The 22,175-nt window shown below is 55.4% G+C and overlaps 2 protein-coding genes and 1 long non-coding RNA gene across 5 annotated transcripts in view; 1 reads left to right on the top strand and 2 right to left on the bottom strand.

Moving 5' to 3' along the window:
- Positions 1–756: 756 nt before the first annotated feature.
- Positions 757–9,926, bottom strand: DOLPP1 (dolichyldiphosphatase 1). Of its 2 annotated transcripts, none has more exons than XM_077850988.1 (8): positions 9,759–9,926; positions 6,186–6,286; positions 5,839–5,965; positions 5,645–5,744; positions 5,316–5,414; positions 4,664–4,792; positions 4,137–4,226; positions 757–2,272 (listed from the first exon to the last, which is right to left on the bottom strand). In XM_077850988.1, the coding sequence occupies exons 1-8, from the start codon at positions 9,832–9,834 to the stop codon at positions 2,236–2,238; spliced, it is 759 nt and encodes a 252-aa protein (XP_077707114.1). In that variant the 5' UTR covers positions 9,835–9,926; the 3' UTR covers positions 757–2,235. The 2 variants fall into 2 exon arrangements, with proteins under 2 accessions (XP_077707114.1, XP_077707115.1); XM_077850989.1 differs by having other exon boundaries at positions 5,839–5,923; positions 9,759–9,911.
- LOC144285641 (uncharacterized) lies at positions 9,617–17,394 on the top strand. Its single transcript, XR_013353882.1, has 2 exons — positions 9,617–10,133; positions 17,160–17,394. It is a non-coding gene; the product is annotated as an uncharacterized LOC144285641 (long non-coding RNA).
- Positions 17,395–18,578: 1,184 nt separating this feature from the next.
- The window catches only part of MIGA2 (mitoguardin 2), a 28,866-nt gene continuing 25,269 nt past the window's right edge, over positions 18,579–22,175 (bottom strand). For both annotated transcript variants that reach the window (XM_077850986.1, XM_077850987.1), the window contains 3 exons: positions 21,633–21,686; positions 20,746–20,862; positions 18,579–20,508 (listed from right to left, as the gene is read on the bottom strand). In XM_077850986.1, the coding sequence (XP_077707112.1) occupies positions 20,302–20,508; positions 20,746–20,862; positions 21,633–21,686 (378 nt within the window). In that variant the 3' untranslated portion in view covers positions 18,579–20,301. The remainder of the gene's footprint in view (positions 20,509–20,745; positions 20,863–21,632; positions 21,687–22,175) is intronic.

The following is a 22,175-nucleotide window of genomic DNA, read 5'->3' as shown; positions in this document are numbered from 1 at the left end:
TCTCCCCTGCTTGTGTGCTCTCTATCAAATAAATAAAACTGTCAAAGAATATGTACACAAGTAACTGAAGTCTCAGATGAAGTTTCCTCCAGACATTTGTTTGCTCTTACCACATACCTGGGGTGAAGTCAACGTAACTGAATGTCAAGGTTCTGCGGACCCAGGGCAGGGATCCAAACCCAAGCTCAAGCTCATGGGAGGACAGACAGTTCCAAGCTCATGAGAGGACAGAGAGTTCTGATTCACCCTGACCCTGAGGACGTGGCCATTCTGCATCTCCACTTTGTGAACCAAGGAAGTCAACTCCCTACCCTGGGCCAGTCAGTCCTTGGCAGTGACCTGTGCCCATCTCATTCCCACAAGGCCGCCAAACACCCAGCTCAGTCTGCAGCTCTATCTTTCAAAGCAAGACACTGTCTGATTCAACAGGGAGTGGAGGCGACGGAGGCTTAGGAAGGGCACACTGGCCTATCCTCAAGGGCTGAGGGCAGAACCAGAGCCAGCCAGGACCATACCAGGGTCAGGGGGACCTGTAACTGAACTACAGACCATGAGGTCCCCTCAGACACTGGTAGGAAATGTCACAGAGGCTGTTTAAACCCCAGGTGTGCGGGTTGGAAAGTACTAGATGTCTTGGAGATGCTTATGGTTTTATGGTGTTAACCACATCCCTGCCCCTCAGGGTCACAGGTCCCCCATGGCCACCCCTCCCCCACCAGTCTCCTCATGAGCTCAGGCAACAGGTGCTCAAGCTGCCAGAGTTCAAGATTTTATTTTAAAACAATAGTAAACAATTTCATTGATTTTTCTTAAATCAAACCACCTCACACTTGGCTTGTCTCAGGCAAAAAGTACAAAATAAAAATAAGAAAGGAAGGGGAGGAAAATGTAGGGACTGACCAACCTTCCCCAGAAATAGGCCCCTGGTCCTGGCATCTGGAATGGCTTTTGGAGACTGTCTTTAACAAATGAGAAAAGAAAGCACCAAAATATTGTGCTTCAGCAGCAGATTAGGAACCTCCACAAAGAAAAAGGGTTGAGGGGGGAGGGAATACAGGTCCCAAGCAGCCTGGTTCAGTTCTAGAAACTTCCAAGGAGTATGGAAGCATCTCTTAACTCCATTTGAGAGTGACTTAAGAGATTGGGTTCCTTCAGGAGTAGCCGCCCTCCACACTGGACAGTGGGGATCTGTGCACCCATACCCCGGACACAGGCTTAAGGATGCCTCAGCAAGTGCCCAGGCTCTGGGAGGGTGTCGAGAGGACAAGGGAGTGTTCAGAGAGAGGGGAAAGAAGAGGAGGGGTTGGGGAGAGAAGAAGAAGGGAGGGAGGGAGGGGAGGGCAGAGACATTAGGTACCCACAGCTCTGCTCCCCTCACTGGCTCCTGGTTCCTCTGCACTTTGTTTGGGTGGAGTTGACAGCTAACTGCTACTGGATGGCAGGACAAAAAAAGAGCTGTAAACAGCCTGGGTTTGCTCACCCACATGTGCAGGCTCTTTTGTCAGAAGGGGACCATTGTCTTGGGGACAGGGGACCAGAGAAAGCCCTTGTGGTGCAGGGTCGATTCGGGGTAGAGCACAATGATAGCAGCCGCCAGATGCGCACTCTCGGGGCTCTGCCCCCCCAGACAAGGAAACACTGAACAAGGTTCTGGAATGGCATTGGTGGCCGGGAGGGCGTGGGGGCGCTCCCCTCCTCCTGGGCCCCCAGGCCACCTCTCTAGCCCAGGGAAAGGCGGTCTGTCCCCTGGGCCCAGGGCAAAGGGCCCGGGAAGCTGACCTTGGCCCCTCCTCTGTACGTAGGGCAACCGCGGCCGAGCAGGCAGGCCCTCCTGGCCCCATCTCCAAAAGCCCGTCCGCCTTGACAAAATCAAAAAATAAATAGTGTGTATTTTTCACGCCACCTGGATTTCCTGGCCCTGTGACCAGAGGTGTGAGCCCTCCTCCTCTACACCACGCCCCGGTGCCTACGCCAAGGGCACTTTCCGCCCAGCTAGGGGTGGGCAGCAGCACAGCGAGGGTCTCTGGCCGTGTAGCCCCCTGGCAGCAGGCCCTCCAGGGTCCTGGGCTGAGGGGCTGGCTCGGCCCTTTGGTCCACCTTGTTCGTTAAAATTAAAATAAGAAAAAAAAGGCTCCACTTGGTGACTTGGGTCTGTAGAGGTCTCTGCTTCGTCCCTCTGACTGTCATTCTGTCCATCCTGCAAGGCATCACGCAGGCCAGGTCTGGACTCATCAGTCACTGCAATTTCGTCCCCAGCTTACGCTGTCTGTTCCTACAAAGTGGGGGAGGGGGTGTCAAATGAGGAACTCCTGGAATGCAGTGATCCAGGCACTCAGCTGTGCCTGCCCTAGCCACAGTGCCATCAAAATGGGTGACTGCCTACCCCAGTAGCCCCAGTGATTGACTCAAATGGGGCCAACCAGAGCTCCCTGCCCTGGGACCTGGGATTTGAGACCCAGAGAGGATCAAGGTCTCCACCTGGGCCTGTAACCCACCACGTCTCAGTCCTGGAGTTCAGGAATACAGCCATGAGACTGGGGCAGAGGAGGGCGCAGGATGAGAGACCTGAGACCAGAGGGACCCAGTTGGAATCCAGCTAATTATGGGGATTACAGATTATGGGGATTACCTGCCCAGCATGAGCAGGGTTCTGTTATCATTAATGCGACAACGGACAGGACAGTTCTCCACCTGGAGGTATGCACGCAAAGCCAGAACTGCTGACGGAGGTTATACAGAGGATCTGAGTATCTGGTTGGGGGTATGGCTATATCCTCGATGGGCCCAGAAACCTGAGGCAAGCAGGTATAATCTCCCCCATTTTCTAGAGGGGCTGGCTAAGGTTCAGAAAGAAGAATGAATGGACTTGTCTAGAGTCCCATTTAACATGTAGAAAACTAAGCCCACAGGTCCCACGGGATGTGGCCTCTGCCTCATCCCCTGCTCTGTCCCCTTGTTCCCTGGGCTCCAATCATAGTAGCTTCTGTCTGTCTGGTGGACTCACCAACCTCTGTCCTGTCTTAGATGCTTTGTGGGTGCTGTTCTCTCTGTGGAGAGCTCTCTCCCTGCCCAACCCAACCTCAACAGACCCACTCTTTCTCCAGGCTCAGGTCCACCGCCCACAGGGCAGCTAGCACAACCACCACCCCCTGCCCCCATCAGGATCCTGTCACAAGCTCTCAGGCCCAGGACACTGATCACACAGACAGGTGCTTCATTCCTCATGTCTCCCCTGCCTGCCATGACCGTCTTTCTCTGTGCTACCCGCAAGTGTGCAGCCTGGCACAGAGCACCTGCATGTGGAAATTTTGGTAGATGAAGGCAAGTGGTGGCCAGCCAGGTGGGGCCAGGTGGGGCAGGGCGCCTGGGCCAGCTGGGGCCCTTCCTTCAGTAATGGGATTGCCTGCCCTAACCTCTTCAAATCCCCTTTCCTCACGGATCCAGGGCTTTACTCGTAAGCTCGTTAGGATAATTTGGACCATGATGCAGACACATTTCCCCGATGCTGCGACACCTGGCCCCAGCATTCTTCTCATCAGCATGTCAGGAAACCTCCCAGGCTTGCTCTGGAGCCTGACCTCAACTCAGCTCCGCCTCAGAACCTGGGGAGAAAGCTAGTCTTCCCCAGCCCAGTTGGCACTGCACCCAGGATTTGGGGTGAGGAGAGAGGGAGAGCTGAGTCAGAAGGCTCCAAAGCTCAGCTTTGTCCCGACTTGCTCTGCATCCCTGGGCAGCCCCAACTCCCTGTGCCTCAGTTTTCCCATCTGTAGGAAAGCATCTGGACTAAACAACCCCAAGGGGGGTCCACATACAGACACCCTGAGAATCTCGGCTGCCCAGCTTTCTGGTGTTGGGCCACAGGAGCTAAAACACAGCTCTGGGCCAGACAGCCAGGTTCCCTACCCGGCTCCCACATCCACCATTGGCAAGTCCCAGTCAAGTGATTCCTCCTCTCTTCTCTGACCTTGTTTCTCAACTGTAAAATGGGGCCCAGGGAAGGTTCAATGAGGTAGTGCAAGAAAAATGCTTAGGCAAGTGGCTGGCTATTGGGGAGCCCTCCAAAAAGGGGTACAGTGGCCACCGTGGGGTTCTCCCTCACTGAGCCAGGCCCCAGTGTCTCCTGGCCCCTAACTCACCTGGCTTCTGCCCGGGTTACTGTGTACTCAAACCAGAGTACGTTGGGAATGAGGCTCGTGTCTCGGATTAGGAAGAACTCAGAGATAGGCCTGAAGAAACAGACATCCGGAAAGCCAGGACCACATCAGGGCATGAGCCTGTCACCAAGCCAGATTCCCCCACCAGTGCCCAGGGCTGGCAATGCACCCTCCCCCCATTGTTCAGAGAGCCTTTGCCTGGCTTGTGACCCAGGAGCCACTGAGAAACCCAGACATGTCACCTGTGCAACACCCAGGCAGGGGCGCTGCCCCATGGTACGTACAGCTCAGCAGGCCATAGGCTGCTTCCTAAGTCCCTGAAAGCCTAGGTGTGAAGAGGCTGGCCCCTTGGCTTCTGGGCCTGAAGAAACCCCTGGGGGAGGAGGACGCCGAGCAAGCAGGGCCTTCAGCTCATGCCTGCTGGAGGCTGGGACACCAGTGCCCTCCCAGGAAGCTGGAGGCTGGGGGCAGAGGTGGGTGGGGCAGCCACAGGGCCAGGAGGCGGTTACCAGGCTGCTATCCTAGGGAACAGCGGGGTGAGGACCTCCTGGGTGAAGGCGAACCAGGCGACGGCCATGAGGCTCCCAGCAATGCCCCCATAGAGCACCTGGCTCCAGGTGTGGTACAGCAGGTAGACCCTGGGCCAAGGATAGAGGAAGGTTCATGAGACCCAGTGGGCACAGGCCTGCACGATCCCCCTGTGCCCAAGCACTGGCTTCCCAGGGACCTGTGGGTGCACATGGGGAAACACATGCAGAGAGGACAAATTCCTGTGAACACATAGCCTCCGATCTACTTCCAGAAGGAGCTGCTCCTTCCAAACACAGAAGTGAAAGGATGGTTCGGCTGGGATTTGCCTCCCTTCTGTCCAGCCTTCAGCTGAGTCTGTCTGCAAGAAGCTCCTCCAGGACACTGGGAACAGATGGCTGATGTGTGCAGGTGTCCCCAGAACCTTGGGCTTGGCCAGGAGGAGAGAGCAAGGACCAGGCTGGAAGGGGGAGCGGACCTCTAGCCCTTTAACATGAGAGGCCTAGGACCCCCTTCCCAGCTCTGCTCTATACGCTCTGGGACTCGGGTCCATACAGAGGTCCAAACAGGGACCACAAATCCAGCAAGACCCCATGGGCAGGGTGGGGGTAGGGGCTCTCCCTCCCTCCATACCTGCTATAGGAGACTAGAAAGGCCGCGGTGAGGAGACCCAGGGAGAGCACGTGCCTCCACAGCAAGTCCAGGAACCTGGCGTTGTTTGTTTGGTGCATTCTGGGAAAACAGGCCTGTCAGACGGCCTCAGCCCACAGCCTGGAGCCCAGGCCTCCCAAGCAGCCCCTGGTCCCATCCAAATGCTGCCTGGGCAACTTCTCCTTGGCTGCAGCTCCTCCCGCCCCTGAGGGGGGCCAAGCCCCAAGGGTGTCCAAAGAGCTGAGAGTGAGTCCCTGGCAGAGGCCAGCCTGGGCCAAGTCAGGGTCACCCAGATCAGGGGAGAAGCTCACCTTAAATACAGGAAAAGGAAAGAATAGACGGAGAAGAACCACATAAACTGGGAATGGCTGGAGGGCATTCCGTACTTGGTGCCCACTGCCATGTGGGGGCCTAGGAGAGAGAACAGAGCAAGATGGGAGGATGCAGGCCTCCCAGTGACATCCCGACCAGTGGCACCCCCTGGACCCTGCAGCCCAGGACCTACCTCCACAGGGCCGTGGCTCCTGGATGACGTGTTTGATCAGCCAGTTGACCCCCTCGTTCAGTGCCAGGCCCCCGAGGAATGAAATCTGCCAGGAAGATGTGCTGTCACCCGGGCCTCTGTGTGCCTGCTGGCTGCCACCCACGCCCAAAGACTGTGGCATCTGACTGAACTTCCCAGCCCAACCAGTAAACACCCCGGAACCAGCCAGGAAGCACCACAAACTTCAAGAAAGGTGGAGACAGGGCAGGGAAAGGAAAGCATCCAGGATGAAACGGTGCAATGCCCCCTCCCTGGTGGGGGGGAATTGGAGGAGCAGTGGAGGGACAGCCAGGGATGTATTCACTCACCGTATGTAGCTCCCGCTTGAATATGATGAGGGTCACGAAACCAACAATGACGAACACAGGGCTGAGGCTCAGGTAGGCAAGGAGGTGGCCAGAGAGATCACCTTGGGTGAGTAGGGGGGTGGTGGGGGGGCACAGGGAAACAAGATAAGGACAGAGCACAGCAATCCGAAGAGGGGCTAGCACCTAGCAGGTCAAGTGGGGCCTGAGCCAGAAAGGAAGGCCCAGAGGGCAGACCAGACAGCTGTGGATGCCTTAGTCTACAGGTGACCATACCAATTCAGCCATGGGCTGAGCCCTGATATTCATGGATCATAAGGTTTTTTTGTTTGTTTTTTGTTTTCATAGATCATAAGTTTTAAGCTGCCTTCACTGGCCTCATTCTGTAAATGAAGAAACTGAGTCCCACAGGGGCTGTGTGACTTGTCCGAAGTCACACAGCTAGAAAGAAGTGAAGTCTGGCCTAAAATCCAAGTGGCTTACTCTGGCCTAGTCCAGATAGTAAACCCATCACCCTGCCAAAGCAGGAATTTGAATCTGGCTTGGTCTGACTTTAGAGGCCAGGCCCTGTACCAGTAGGCATCCCGGGGCACATGGGTGCCTCTGGAGCACAGTGCTGTGCTGAGGCTGCCCCAGCCAAGCTCTGGGCCTCCAACAGAACCCAGGAGTCTCTGGACACCACAGAGTCTGACAGTGACCAAGTGAGGGGAGGCTGCTTTGCCCAACAGGCAGCCTCTCATTGGCAAGAAATTGGCTACCTACTACCTGCTTTTTACCCTCCTAACAGGCCCGGAAAGGAGGCTGTGCAGGGACCAGGAGCCCCTCTGAGAGCTGAGGACACTGAAGCCTCTTCAGTAAGGACACGTTCCCTCTTGGTTAAGGGCAGGGCTGACACTGAGTCCAAAGACTGCCTCCACCCTTAAGAGACAGGGCAGCTGCGTGGCCGCTCTAGGGTCAGAGGGCATGCATGGCTCATGGTTCAGCTCCTGTGCCAGTGAAAAGGGGCTATTAGCACTCAAGTCCTACAACTGTGGGAGCTTGGATGCGGCAAGGCCAGCTCAGCTCCTGACAGCCAGGACGCTTCCACGTTGGGAGAGCTCAGCATGGGAAATGGCCCACACCACCAGCCTGGCCTCACACAGGCAGCAGGAAGGTGCCCACGCAGGGCTAAGTCCAGATTCCAGGCTGAAGAGATGGTCACATACCTGGCTTTACTCACATCTACCCACAGTAGGACTGGCTGAGAACCTGCATGGGGGAAGGGGCCAGCAACCTAGGTTCAAGTGCCACTGCTGCCCCAGGCCCACTGGCTAGGTGACACTGGGTGAGACCTTTCCCTTTCCTAGTCCTCAGTCTCCTCATCCACATGATGGCCTGGCCCCTTTCAGCTCTAAGATTCTGGGGCTTTTGGCTGCCCAGCTAATGTTCTGAGCACTGGGTTGTGAGGACAGGGAGAAGCTGGTGCCCCCAAACCTTGGGCCATCTCCATGGCCTGTCCCATAACCAGCGCTACCCTTGGGCCTTCCTGCAGATGCTGTAGAGGCTCTGGCCTCTCCACTCTCTAATCTAAGTCCCTCCATGGCTCCCTCTGCCCTTGGGATGAGTCCTACCCCAGGCCAGCTCATCAGGTCCTGCACAGTTCTGGCCCTGCTTCCTTCCCACCTTTGCTCCAGTCCCCAGGAACAGAACTCTTAGTTCCCTGAATGCTCCCTGCCCTGTCCCACTTCTGGACTTTGCACACACAGGCTTCCCCAACTGAGATGCTGTCTGGGTTAATGCAACATAAATTAAGTAGCCACCACAGTGGCAAAAAAAAAGACATATTCCTAGCATTGCAGAGCTCTCAGTCTGTGGTGGAATCTATAACCAGGGCATCGCTAATGATGCACTCATTATATGTGGCTATGGGGCCGGTATCTTTCTCTCCCTCTACACAGCAGGCTCCAGGAGAGCTGGGACGGGGCTTAAAAACAATGCTAAAAACAAACAAACAAACAATGCTACATGAGTAAAGAAGGGAGGAAGCAAGGATTGGTGTAGTGAGGGTACAAAAGGGGCCACAGAAGAGTTAGCAGGTGACTCGACCTTGAACAAGGCCCCCAGGTTCACCCAGGCTCCTCCTCTAGGTACTCACAGTCCCTGCAAAGAGCCCCATGTCACACCCTGTGTCATGCTGCTCACAAATGCCAGGTTCCTTCTTCTGGTTTGTGAGCACTCAGAGAAACAAAGCTACTCTGAGGCCAGGGAGAGGAAGTCTTAAAATGCTGAGGCGTTCCAATCCCTTCCCCTCTTCAGCCCTTGGTTTCCCTCCTGTAAAGTGGGGTTTTTTGTTTGTTTTGGTTTTTTTTTTACAGTCCATAAGGCAGGGAATGTACGGGCCTGTTCACCATTCTAAACCCTGAGCTAGCCCAGGGCCTAGCACTCAGGAGGTGCTCATTGAACGAATGATGCATAAATGGTGGGCAGGCGGGCAGGCAGGGTGAAGGCCTGGCAGGGCTGCCCCACCCCCTGCATAACCCAGAACACCTAGGGTCAAAGTTCCCTGGCATCTCTGTGCCAGAAAGCAGCGTGAACAGGCCCGTTCTGGGGCAACCAGGGCTCAGTGAGGGGCCCCCAGGCTCACCCAACACTCAACCATCCTACCCTGGGAGGGTGAGGTGGGCCTGAGATGGTCCTTGAAAGGTGAGCTAATATTCACTGCAGTTACATACTGAATGCTTACTGTGTGCCAGGCATCGCACTCAGCATTTCTCATACCACCTGTAATCTGTTTCTCACATCAACACTAGAAGGAAGGCACTGTTGTGATCATCCCACTTTAGAGATGAACCAACTGAGGAACAGAGAGGTGAAGTCACTTGCACCAGGCCTCAGCCTCAACTGGAGCCCAGGCACCTCTGACCCTAAGGCCCGAGCTCTCACCACTCTACTAGCCTCCAGAACGGTTGCTAAAGGACCTCTCAGCCGGAAAAACCTGCACTTCTAGAGATGTGTCTGATTGGGAAACTCCAAAAGTCAGATGCTAGGGGCTGCCAGTCCCCTGACCCGGCCCCCTCTGTTGTGGAGCAGGTCCCCGCTCAGGGCGTGGCGCAAGTACTCTAACAACGAGTAGCTGCCCGGCCTCGGTTTGCACACTCCCAGCAGTGGGGAGCTCTTTGCAGCCCAAAGCCGCTGTCTGAAGGAAAGAGGCACTCCCTGCACGCCTAGGAGGGAGCCTGGCCTCTCGGCCTCCAGGGCCCCAGAGAAGAAGGGCTCGGGTCCAGGCCAGTCATCCCTTGCCGCCTCACGCAGACCCCAGCCCCATTACAGCCCACCCGCGTTCCCGGACCCGGGAGGCGGCCCGGCCGCGCAGCCGCAGAGTGCGCGAGCGAGCCGCTCACAATTTCGCCCAGCTCATCGCCGCACCATTGCGCCTGCGCGGCGCGCGCGCCGGCCGAGCCCCTCCAAGGCTCACTATTTGACAGTTCCCACCCCGGCCCCCCGGCGCCCCCCCCCGCGGGCTGGCGCGGGCCGGAGCGCCCGGGGCTGACAGGCCAGCCCCAGGAGGGCGTCCTCCGAGACGGGGCCGCCTTTTACCTGTAGGATATTCGACGTGGGTGAGGGTCACCGGCCGCCATGAAGCGGGGAGCGAGCACTGTCCGTCCGCTGCCATCTTACCCGGAGACCGGGCTTCGCCGAGTAGCCAATGGGGAGCCAGGGGGGCGGTGGTCCTGACCTATCACGCCGGGGAGGCGCCGCGTGCCCAATCGGAGGCCGATCCAGGTAGCGGCGCAGCCATTTAGCGTGCGGGCCCTGAGGCTGACCCGAGCGGCGAATCAGAGAGCGGGGCCCCGGAGCACGCGAGCCGACCGCGCCGGCGCCCAATCCGGGGCGAGCGCAGGTAGGAGCCTGGCCAATCGGAGGGGAGGAGGGTTCCAGCGCACCACGGAGACCAGAGCAGCCAGTCACAAGGTGCAGCGGGCTCGCGGCGTGAGCGGGACAGGCCAATCCGGCGCTAGCTTGGGGGGCGTGTTGAAGTTTGGTGGGAGCTTTGGTTTGCCTGGGACCTGCGCGGAGTGGACGCGGCCTCTGCGGGGCCCCCGGCCCTACGCGGTCGGCGGGAGTTGGGCTCCGGTCAGAACGCACGTTCGGGTCTGAGCCGACCCACCTTTAGTTATGAGCAAACTGCGGCCAAAGACCGGTCGTTGACTGCCCCGCGCCCCTTGTGTTAAGGTGTGTGGGGTGGAGGAGGGACTCCCGGAGGGGCGGGGTGGGGACAGTCGGCGCCCTCAGTGCTTTGCGGAGTGGAGGGCGGCCTGACTGAAGTTGGGACAGACTCCCTCCTTCTTTCCTTCAGTTCATTCATTCAGATGTTTTGATTCAGTCACGTTTATTTTGCTTTGGGCATCTTGGGAGTGTTTTAAAGGAGAAGCCTGTTTGCCACCTACACCTCAGTTTCCCGGAAACATTCCTCCCAGTGGCCGCAGGGCCCTGCGTAAACAGCCACACCTTCCCACCCACCTCCCCGCCTCCTGCCGCCGCTGTCCCCGCGGCTAGATTGAATTACTCAGTCCAGCCAAGATGCCCTGCCTGCAACGCCTCTCCGCTCCTGTCCCGCTTGGCCTCGCCAAGTCTAGCTCGGGTGTCTTTTCTCACCTAGAATCTGTTTCCATGGCCAGGTGAGAGGCCTCCCCTGGGTTCCCAGTTGCATCTCTTCTTCTTCTCTTTTTTAAGACTTTATTTATTTATTCATGACAGACGCAGAGAGAGGCAGAGACAGAGGCAGAGGGAGAAGCAGGCTCTGGATGGGAGACTCCCTCCCAGAACCCCGGGATCACCACCTGAGGCAAGGGCAGGTGCTGAACCACTGAGCCACCCAGGTGCCTCTGCATCTCCTCCTCCTCCTCCACTTCTTCTTCCTTCTTCCTTCTTCCTTCTTCCTTTTTCTTTTTTTTTTTTTTTAAATTTTTTTTTTAACTTTTTTTATTTATTTATGATAGTCACAGAGAGAGAGAGAGGCAGAGACACAGGCAGAGGGAGAAGCAGGCTCCATGCACTGGGAGCCTGATGTGGGATTCGATCCCGGGTCTCCAGGATCACGCCCTGGGCCAAAGGCAGGCGCCAAACCGCTGCGCCACCCAGGGATCCCCTTCCTTTTTCTTTTTAAGATTTATTTATTTATTCATGATAGACATAGAGAGAGAGGGCGGCAGAGACACAGGCAGAGGGAGAAGCAGGCTCCATGCAGGGAGCCCGATGTGGGACTCGATCCCGGGACTCCAGGATCGCGCCCTGGGCCAAAGGCAGGCGCCAAACTGCCGAGCCACCCAGGGATCCCCTGCATCTCCTCTTCTACCTCTGCACTGGCTACAGCGGACTGTTACTGGTTCCTTATCTGTCTCCCAATAAGCAGTCTCCCATGCAGCACCAAGAGCAGCTTGTAGAAGTGCAGGTTCCTGGGCCCCACTGTGGCCTAGCTTGATCCAGTAGATCTGGGTTGGAGCCGTGGAGTCTGCATTCCTACGTGCTCTGAGGGTTCTGACGCAAGTAGGTCCAGCCATGCAGAGAAGCCTGGGCAACATGAAGGCAGGGCCTGTTACATATTTGAGCCTGGCCCAGACCAGTGCTAGCACAAGTACCTGATAAACAGCGTAAGTTCTTTTGAGAAGTGAGAATAAAGCAGAAGTTTTCACCGACCAGAGCGGCTCACTCTGCCACAACCATGGGAGCCACAGGTGGCAGTGCAGATGGTGGTGACTCAACCCACCAGCAAGCCAGGAGGGCCCCAGGCCCTCCCAACTGTACTCAGCAACCACCCAGCCCAGCCTGGACTTGTCTGGATCAGCTGACCCCATCTCATTGTCACCTGCCCTCAGCTCCCTCAGGCACTGCCATTATTAGCCTGTGAGAAGCAGGAGGTGTGAGGATTGGCTGTGAGTTTCCCAGAATAATTCCCTGGCACAGGGCAGCCATCCTGACCCGGGCTGCTTTGCCCCTCCTTGGTTGGCAACCATTTTACTGATGAGCAAATAGGCCTAGAGATGCAGAACCCTGAAACCCAGGCCTGACTCCAGAGTCCTCTCACCCCAGGGAGAGTGTTCTGGAGGAAGACACAGGGACAAGGAACTATAAAATGAGAGGGTGAGGGACGCCTGGGTGGCTCAGCGGTTTAGCGCCACCTTCAGTCCAGGGCGTGATCCTGCAGTCCCAGGATGGAGTCCCACATCAGGCTCCTTGCATGGAGCCTGCTTCTCCCTCTCTGTGTCTCTCATGAATAAATAAATAAAACCTTAAACAAAAAAAAAAACAAACGAGAGGGTGTTATCCAGACTGGCATTTTCCTGGCAAAGGGAACAGCATAAGCAAGTGTCCTGACCCTGGTGTGTGGCTGGGTGGAAAGGGCAAGAGAGAAGGAGGGGGACAGCTGCTGGGGAAGGGGGCTGGCAGAGGCCTATCCACCCCAAACTTTGAGGGTCACCAGCAGTGGTGGGGACAGAGCAGAGCTCTGAAGGGTGGGTAAGATTTTATTTATTTATTTATTTATTTATTTATTTATTTATTTATTTGACAGAGAGAGAGAGAAAGAGAATGAGCACAAGCAGGGGAAAGGGGCAGAGGGAGAGGGAAAGGCAGGCTCCCTGCTGAGCCCCAACATGGGGCTCAATTCCAGGACTCTGGGATCATGACCTGAGCCAAAGGCAGACACTTAACTGACCAAGCCACCTAAGCACCCAGGGCTTTACTTCTTAAAAAAATAAAATAAGATATAACATTCACATAGGAAATTCCAGAAATCAGATGTATACAATTTGATGAAGTTTCACAAACTAAACACATCTGTGTAAGCAGCCCTCAGACCAAGAACCAGGGGCCCAGGAGCCCCATACCCTGAGTCACCCCAGGGTGACCACCATCCCAATTTCTAACACCATCCATTGAATTTCATACTTTCTGTAAGCAGAATCCTACCGTAGGTACTTTTTGCATGGAGCTTCTTCCACAAGCATTGGTTTGCGAGATTTATCCATGCTGTGGCCCCTTGTTCTCATTTGTTCACTCTCACTGTGCAGCATTCCATGGTGTGAACACATCACACCCTGCACTTTATTTTCCATTCGACTCTCGATGGACATTTGGGGTGTCTCTAGAGTTCGGGGGTTATGAACAGTGCTGCTCAGAACACCCTCGCGCATACCTTGGGTGTACCAGTTAGGCCATTTCTGATGGAGACGTGCCTGGAATCATGGCAGGGTCCCAGAGGTGGCAGAGATGACAGGTCCAAACTGCCAAGTGAACGAGGGGCTGGGGACTGCAGATGTGCACGCTGCAAGGAGACCCCCAGGAGGCTGTGGGAGCCATCTGCCTCCTCCCTGAGCTGAGAGGTAGACCAGAAGTTCCTTGGTATCGCTCTGAGCAAACTAGGAGGTGCTCCAGTCTTAGTCACTTGCACTATCATCAATCACTACACCCTGCAAGGCAGCCCTGAATGCTTTCAGTTTATATCTGAGGACAGTGAGGCTCTTGACTGTCCCCCCACCCCCATTTGCCAGGTCACTGGGCTAGTGTGTGGCAGAGGCAGGATTCAAATCCAAGTCTGCCTGATGGGCAGGTGCAGGTTCTGAGCCAGCCTGCATCCCGTGAGCCCAACTGCTGCCTTCCTCTTCCCACTTGCCCCAAGGAGTCCTGGGATAAGTCCTGAGCTCCAGGCTTTTCCAGAGCCCCCAGCTGTGCCAGGCAGGGCTGGCCTTTTACTCACTTTGGCCTTTCCTCCAGTGGGGAGTTCACAGACAGGGCAGCCCTCACCTGGACTCGTTTGTGCTCAGAGTCCTTTAGGAAACTCCCTGTCTCTGGGCCTGTTTCCTCAAAACATGTCTGCTGCTGCCCTTTACATGTGGTTCATTCGTTCACTTTTGAAACTGAGTTCCCAGGTAGTGCAGGCCCAGGAAGGGGAGTCAGGGCTGAAGAGTGAACGTGACCAGTGGTGTGCCACCCTCAGGGAACTCGTTCCAATAGAGGCTATGGCATCCTGAAGATGCCAGTTTATTTTTTTTTTAAGATTTTATTTATTCATGAGACACACATACACAGAGAGAGAGAGAGAGAGGCAGAGACACAGGCAGAGGGAGAAGCAGGCTCCATGCAGGGAGCCCATCGTTGGACTCGATCCCGGGTCTCCAGGATCAGGCCCTGGGCTGAAGGCGGTGCTAAACCGCTGAGCCACCAGGGCTGCCCCTTTAGATGCCAGTTTAGAAACACAAATTGTCTTGAGGCACCTGGCTGGCTTAGTTGGTAGAGCATGTGACTCTTGATCTTGGGGTCATGAGTTCAAGCCCCACGTGTGGTGTAGAGATAACTAAAATTAAAAAAAAAAAAAAAAAAAAAAAAAGACCAATGGCCTCAAACTAGAAGTGACATTTTGGTTTCAAATTCTCTGGGAGAGGGCAGCCCGGGTGGCTCAGCGGTTTAGCGCCACCTTCAGCCCAGGGCCTGATCCTGGAGACCCGGGATCGAGTCCCACATCAGGCTCCCTGCATGGAGCCTGCTTCTCCCTCTGCCTGTGTCTCTGCCTCTGTGTGTGTGTGTGTGTGTGTGTGTCTCATGAATAAATAATAAAATTTTAAAAACAAAAGATAACAAAATCTCTGGGAGAGGGTGCCTGGGTGGCTCAGTGGTTGAGCATCTCCCTTTGGCTCGTGTCATGATCCTGGGGTCCTGGGATCGAGTCCCACATTAGGCTCCCCACAGGGAGCCTGCTTCTCCCTCTGCCTATGTCTCGGCCCCTCTCATTAATAAATAAAATCTTAAAAAAAAAAAAACCCTCTGAGAAGAGCCATTTATTGTCTATCTCCTAGAACAGAAGATTCTAGAAGCCAGGGTCTGGAGTTATAAGCACCATCGTGTCAAGTCCTCAAGACAAATTGTCTGGCTCATCCCTTGTGCTGGTGGCATTTTTTTATTTCCATGGTGGAAATTCTCTCTCCTGTGGCCCCTGTCAAGCTACCATTGTAATGTTCCTGAACAGAGTGGAGAAGAGCTACACAGGCAGCTCTCACACCTGCCACTGCTGGTGCTGTGCCTGGAGCAGTGCTTGGTACACAGCAGGTGCACAATAGATCCTTGGTGAACAAATTAATGTTCTGTCACATTTGTAGGAACATGCTAGGAGCTATTTATATTGTAATTCAAACTACTGTTTATTGAGCACTTGGTGTGAACCAGAAAGGACTTTAAGATCTGACCCTCCACAACCCTCCTCAGGCTGTGTGAGGATGGATCTCATGTAATAGAAGCCCTGAGGCTCATCATGACCTGATGTAAATACAGAGGACTCTGAGGTGAACAGAAGGTGTGGATATGGATGTCAGGATGGGTTCAAGAGACCTGGGCTGCCATGGACTCACTAAGTGAGTCTCACTAAGTGCCATGACTCACTAAGGTGGTCACCCCTCCCCTTGCAATCTCCCCTTTGATCAACAAGGGGGTTGGAATCAGCTACTGCTGTGTAACAAGCCAGGCCAAAATGTAGTGCCTTAAAACCATCACCATTTTATGGCTCAAGATTGGCAAATTTAGCTGGGCAGTTCTTCTGGGTCACTCTGGGCCTGTATGGTCCAAGCAGTCTCCTCCAAGTCTGAAAGTTAGCTGGGGCTGTTGGTCAGGGTGCCCACGCTCTCCTCCATATGGCCTCCCAAACCACGGACCCCAGTTTCCTTCATGGCAGCAGCTACATTCCAAGAGGGAAGTCCCAAAGCTACGGGGCTCAAGCCTCTGCTTGCATCACGTTACTCTTGTCCCACTGGCCAAAGCAGTTCATGCAGCCAAGCCCAGAGCTGATATGGGTGAGGCCCATACGAGGACACAGATCCCAAGAGGCATGGTTTGTGGGGCCATGATTCTGACAGTCCACCATCTGCCACAGAATGGGCCAGGGTTCCCCTCGGCCTTCCCAGCTCTGGCCTCTGGGATTCTGAGCTTCCTGGGACATCTTACACTGGGAAGGAAGTGCCCAAAAACTGATTGGGGCCGGGGCCACGGGGTCGGCGGGCGGGCGGGGGGGGGGGGGGGTTGTCAAAAAGACCTAGGAGCCAGCTCAAAGGGCCTCCCGCTGGTCAATTTTGTGACCGTTTGAGTATCAGAATGATTGCAAGCAACTGTAAATTATCAAATAAATCAAAATGAGTGAATCCATTCTGGTGTTCAAAAAAGAAGGCGGAAAACTCACTGCAGAATGCAATTCAGCAATTGGAAAATAAAATACCGAGACATGCCGTAAAATGGATGTGATCTCAAAAATACTTTTCTAGGGGTACCTGGGAGGCTCAGCGGTTGAGCATCTGCTTTTGGCTCAGGGCATGATCCCAGAGTTCCAGGATTGAGTCCCACATCCGGCTCCCTTTGAGGAGCCTGCTTCTCCCTCTGCCTGTCTCTGCCTTCTCTCTGTGTCTCTCATGAATAAATAAAATCTTTAAAAATATATTTTTCTACATAAAGAAGCTAAGCACAAAAGACCACATATTTATGATTCCATTTATAGGAGGTGTCCAGAAAAGGCAGGTTGAGAGAGAAAATAAATGGGTGAGGCCCTGGGGGCTGGGGAATTTACTGCGAATGGGCACATGGGGTCTTTCTAGGGTGACGAGACTCTTTCTAAAATGATACTGTGCTTACAGTTGCCCACCTCTGTAAATTTACTTTAAAAAAAATCATCAAAGTTGGGGTGCCTGGCTGGCTCAGGCAGTTGAATGTCTGACTCTTGATCTCAGCTCAGGTCTTGATCTCGGGGTCATGAGTTCGAACCCCGTGTTGGAGTCCATGCGGGATGTGGAACCTACTTAAGAAAAATGTTTTTAAATATAAAAAAATAAAAATAAAAGATTGTTAAAGCAAGTGTACTTTATGGCATACAAATTGTACCTTAATATAACTGTTGAATGAAAACTTATCTGCCCGCATTGGAGGTAAGATCAAAAAGAGAATAAAAGCATTTGTCCTCTTCAGGTGGAGCTGAAAGCTACCTCCAGTTGATCAGAAGATGTTTTTCAGATTCCAAGCAGATACTACAGTAACCAGTAATTCTTCCCTCGGCATGATTATGGCGTTGTGGTTCTGTCAGAAAGCTACCTTCTTTAAGATCTGCCTGTTCAAGTGTTTGGGGGTGAAGGGAGTACATGTCTGACACTCTGAGATATTTTACCTAAGAAATATTTATAAGAAGTAAATTTGGCAAAATGTACATTAATGACTCAAGGTGTTGGTTTGATGGGCGTCCTCTCTAGGGTTTTCCTTTTAATTTTGCTGTACATTTAAAATTTTCAGGGGCATGTGGATGGCTCAGCTGGCTAAACGTCTGCCTTTTCTGCTCAGGTCATGATCCCGGCGTCCCAGGAGAGCCCCATGTGCTCAGCGGGGAGTCTGCTTCTCCCTCTGACCCCCATCTTGTGCTCCTTCTCAAATAAATACACTTTTGGGGGAAGATTTTATTTATTTATTCATGAAAGACACACAGAGAGAGGCAGAGACACAGGCAGAGGGAGAAGCAGGCTCCATGCAGGGAGCCCGTCGTCAGACTCGATCCCAGGTCTCCAGGATCACACCCTGGGCTGAAGGCGGCGCTATACCGCTGAGCCACCCAGCTGCGCCATAAATGAAGTCTTTAAAACAAAATTTTTAAATTAAATTTTCTTTTTTTAAAAATATTTATTTATTTATGATAGACAGAGAGAGAGAGAGAGAGAGAGAGAGGCAGAGACACAGGCAGAGGGAGAAGCAGGCTCCATGCCGGGAGACCGATGTGGGACTCGATCCCGGGACTCCAGGATCGCGCCCTGGGCCAAAGGCGGGCGCTAAACCGCTGAGTCACCCGGGGATCCCCTTAAATTCAATTTTCAAAAGAAGGGTTTTTTTGAGTACCTTTCCAAAAAAACCTCCCAAAATCTGACTGTGAAAACATTTCCAGGTGTGGCCAGCTTTGATCTGGTCCTTTCCTACCCACCCCAGCCTTTTGCCCCGGATCTCCCAGGCTGAGCCGCTACAGTGACTGAACCTGAGTCTGCGCCCCGCCCCCAGAGCTGGCTCAACCCTGGGTCTTACAGATGTGGACACTGAGGCCCAGAGAGAAGCGATCTTACCTAGATGCTGCCAGAGCTGGATCCACACCCAGGCTGCCCCCCGATTTGTGCCCTTAAGCACTGTGCTGACCACTCCCCCACTTCACCCCCCATCCTGGGGGGAACCCTGCGTTGGGACTCATTGACTCTGCCAGGCTGCCAAGTGGCCCCAAAGAGGCTCTAGGCCCCCACCAGGCTTCCCTCAACCTTTGCCCTCCTGGAAACTCCACCCACCACACCCCAAAGAGCAAGTCCCCAGTGATGGCCCAGGAAGCAAATGGCCACACACGTACCCACCAGCATGGCCATGTGGAAGGACAATGTTTAAATCATTTATTTGGAAGTTGATGCACACACACTCTACCATAAAAAGGTGGAAGCTGCAACAAATCCAAGTGCCTGAGGCAGTGCATGGACGTGTAAACAAAGACAAAATGAAAATGCCACTCTGAGCGATTCAGGAGCAAGTCAGAGTGGCTGGGGGCCCAGGCCCAAGATGACATTCACAGCGTAGGGTAAGTGCAAATGAATGGAATGTGGGGCTAAAGGGGAGGAGGGCCACCCCGGGCCTTCCCACCCAGAAGGCTGCTCCTTCCTGGGCACCAAGGTCAGAGAGTGTGGAGGACACAGGGTCCTCCAGTCTGGGGAGTAGGTGGGAGCATGCAGGCAGGGGGGTGGGCTCAGATCTGGTGGGCCAGGCCCACACCACCCTTCTCTGCTGCTTCTCTCTCTCTCCTGGGACCCCTTAGCCATTCAGGGGAGAAGGGCCCTGGTCTGAGGAGCCAGTCGTCTGAAGTACGGAGACCAAGGAGGATTCAGTTTCTCTGGGAGGCTTCTTGGCCTAAAAGGAGCCAAACCTCAAAATAAAGTGTTAAGGCAATAAATAAAACATCCCACCTCCAGTGAAAACACTGTGAAAGAAGTGAGTCTGCAGGGCTGACGGCACCCTCCAGATGTGGGGACAATGTGGGGACGACTGTAGGACCAGCTGCTACACAGCTAGAGCATTTGTGCGTCGAGCCAAAGGCAAAGAGCCCGGCAAAGGTTCTTGTCCTAATGAGGGCAGGGGATTCAGTCCAACCCTGTGGGTCCTCTGACCTCCCCGATGTGGTCCCTGGGTCCGCCACCAACGACTGCACAAGGCGACCAGCCTGAGATGAGCCCTGGTCAGAGCCTCCAGCTCAGCCCTAGCACCACCCAGGGGGTTCCAGGCTCACAGAGGGAGGTGGGTGGGGTGGGAGGACCAGCCCCTCCTCCTCCATCTTTGGTGGCAAAGGGGAAAGAGAAATGACAGCCTCTGGCAGGACGAGGGGATGTCAGAGGAATTCTGGTTTCATGCTTGGGTCTGCCAAGGGCCCAGACCCTGCCCAGATGTGAGCACACGGAAAGCAGACCCGCCTCTATTCCACCCTTGGATAGTCCAGGCCTGCCACCCCACCGAGGTGCTCCCCAGGTGCTCTGTGACCCCACCCTCCCTCACTGGAGCTGCAAGCTCTCTAGGGCGGTGGTAGCCAGGGACCATCTAGCCTGGGTTTTCCTTCTAGCTCAGGCCACCTGTGGCCTTTACCACAGAGCCCGGCCTCCCCCAGCTTCTCTGTCTCGTCTCCCGTCCCTGCCCCTGTTGTCAGCAGCCCTGGGGTGTTGGGGTCCCACATTCAGGGCTTCCCGGCTCTGCCTGTCCACCTCTCCTCACAATACCATCTCCTCTCCCACCACCTTCCTCTCCCTCTGGCCCCACAGGTCACTGGTCTGACCGCTGCTTCCCCTCGGGATAGCAGAGGACAGTCAGGCGGGCTCCCAGGGCCTCCAACCCTCTCCAAGGCAGTCTGTGGGGATTCCGAAATGGTGAGGAGGGACAAGGTCAGGGGCAACCATGCTTGGCCACAAAGGCCCAGGCTCTGCTGCTGCCGATGGCCACGGATCCCCGAGCCCTTCCAAGCCAACCCAAAGGAGGGGAGGAGGCAGCTTTCTTACGGCCATTATCCATGTGGACGAGGCCCAGGCAGCACCCCTCCCTGAGCCTGCGCCCACCGCTACTGCAGCTCCTCCAGAGGCCCGTTCTCTCGGGGCAGCACCCCGTTCAGGCCCATGCTGTTGGCCGCTGGCACCCCCAAGTAGCCAAGCAGGATTTCGCTGCGGCGCCGGGACAGCTGCAGGATGTCGTCCGCCAGTGCCGGCACGGAGGTGTAGCGCACGTTGTCCAGGTCAAACATGTCCCTCAGGTACTGCACGATCTGGTGCTGGGGGCAGGGCTGGCATCAGGCCCCAGCTTTGGCCCTCCGCCCCAGCCCCCTGCACTGACGCCCTCCAGACCACCCAAAGCCCCTCCCCAGCTACCGGAGCCCTGACCTGTGCACAGGCTCCCGCCCTGCCCTCCCCAGTGCTTCCTCCGGACCCCTGTGGTCCAGGCTCCCTCCAGGCACCCCTGTGCACCCCCTCTTGGGGAACAGCCCAGGCAGGCCGCGCACTCAGTTTACCTTGAAGAAAGCACAGACTTCAGAGAGCTGGGGCTTGGGTCCAAGGAAGCCAAAGGCTAGGACAGGGCTAACGTGCTCCGATACGGAGTAGAAATGGGAGATGAAGCCATCGGGCACCTGCAAAGGTGGCAAGGCTGAGGGCAGGGTCGGGGGGAGGGGCAAGTGCCGGGCCCTGGGGGCCTAGCAAGAGAGTGAGGCTTTGCAGGGAGGCCTGGCTCAGTCGCCTGCTTATTGGGTGACCCCAGGGAAGCGACGGGGGCTTTCACCTCTGCAGAATGAGGGTAAACTCGAGGCTGCTGTGAGGACTGCATGGGGAGGGGGCGGGGTGGGCTCAGCATAGGAAGTGCCCAGAGTACTTGGCAGTGGCAGCAGGTATCAGCCGGGCAGCAGAGCCTGGCTGGCAGAAGGGAGCAATGGATCGCAGCCCAGATAGAGCGGCCAGTTGCCGTCTGGGAGCGCAGATAACAGCAGCCTGTGGGTGGGAGGGAGGCTGCGCTGCCTGCTGGGGGGGGGGGGGGGCTGCTCCCACCCAGATGCCTCTACCAAGCCAGCCACCACCCCTTTGCACAGGCCCCTCCTCCCTCAAGGATGCCCTTCCCCTCTGCATCCTTCGACATCTCCCGATGGCCTATGCTGTGCTGGGAGGAGTTGGAGCGGACCTACATGTGCCTTTAAGGTCCTCCTGCTCTGGGGGAGACGGAATGGCAGGTCAGGGGGCCGGAGCTGTGGCTCACGGTGCTGGGGGCTCTGCGAGACCTCCCCGTGCCAGCCTCATTCCTCTGCCCACCCCACCTCTCCCCACCCTGCCCCCAGCCCAGGGGCCAGTGCATGCCGACTGGTCAGCTGAGGGGCGCAGCACGCTCCGGGGCCCCGAGGGGGTCACTCACCATCAGCAGTCTCCTCTTGGCTTTCAAGACTGACCAGCAAGCAGTGGCCAGGGCCTAAACCAAAGACAGGAACCCACCCAGGTTTCAGAGTGACGGGCCAGGCCTGCAGCCTCTACCTGTTCCCCAGCTCACACCACCCCAAGCAGGAAGATGCGGCTTGGTGCCTAAGTTTTGCTCTTCCTTCCCTTCAATTCAGAACCGGCCACACCTACATGTGAACCTTGATTCTAACCCCTACTGCTGCAGGGCATTAGCCGCTGAACTAATCTCTGGGCCTCAGCTTCCTTCTCTGTAAGATGGCCGTGACCTGGCACCCTCACCTCATTCAGAGATTGTGGGGGTCCACAGTCACTGCCTGCAAACTGCCTGAAGACCAGCCCGGGGTCACGCCTGCCTCATGGGGTCTTGCACTCAACTTCTGCTATTCCTTTCTTTTTCCTATGTTTTAGCTTAGTAAGATGCATTAAATCTGAGTAGAGTTAACAGGAACCATGATGCAAAAGGAAAATGCAGGTTCTGAATGGGCCCAGGGAACAACGGGGT

Source organism: Canis aureus, chromosome 16 (genome assembly GCF_053574225.1).
Source record: "Canis aureus isolate CA01 chromosome 16, VMU_Caureus_v.1.0, whole genome shotgun sequence".
Taxonomy (NCBI): domain Eukaryota; kingdom Metazoa; phylum Chordata; class Mammalia; order Carnivora; family Canidae; genus Canis; species Canis aureus.
Note: the sequence above shows the minus strand (reverse complement) of the source record. Positions and strands in the feature narration are given on the sequence as shown.

Excerpts from the sequence above, each read along its gene's own strand:
- DOLPP1 (XM_077850988.1), bottom strand. The coding sequence starts at position 9,834 with ATGGCAGCGGACGGACAGTGCTCGCTCCCCGCTTCATGGCGGCCGGTG. Across the intron at positions 5,745-5,838 it reads GGAGCCACGGCCCTGTGGAG|GCCCCCACATGGCAGTGGGC; the intron begins GTAGGTCCTGGG and ends TCTCTCTCCTAG. Across the intron at positions 4,227-4,663 it reads TTCCCTAGGATAGCAGCCTG|GCCTATCTCTGAGTTCTTCC; the intron begins GTAACCGCCTCC and ends CTGTTTCTTCAG.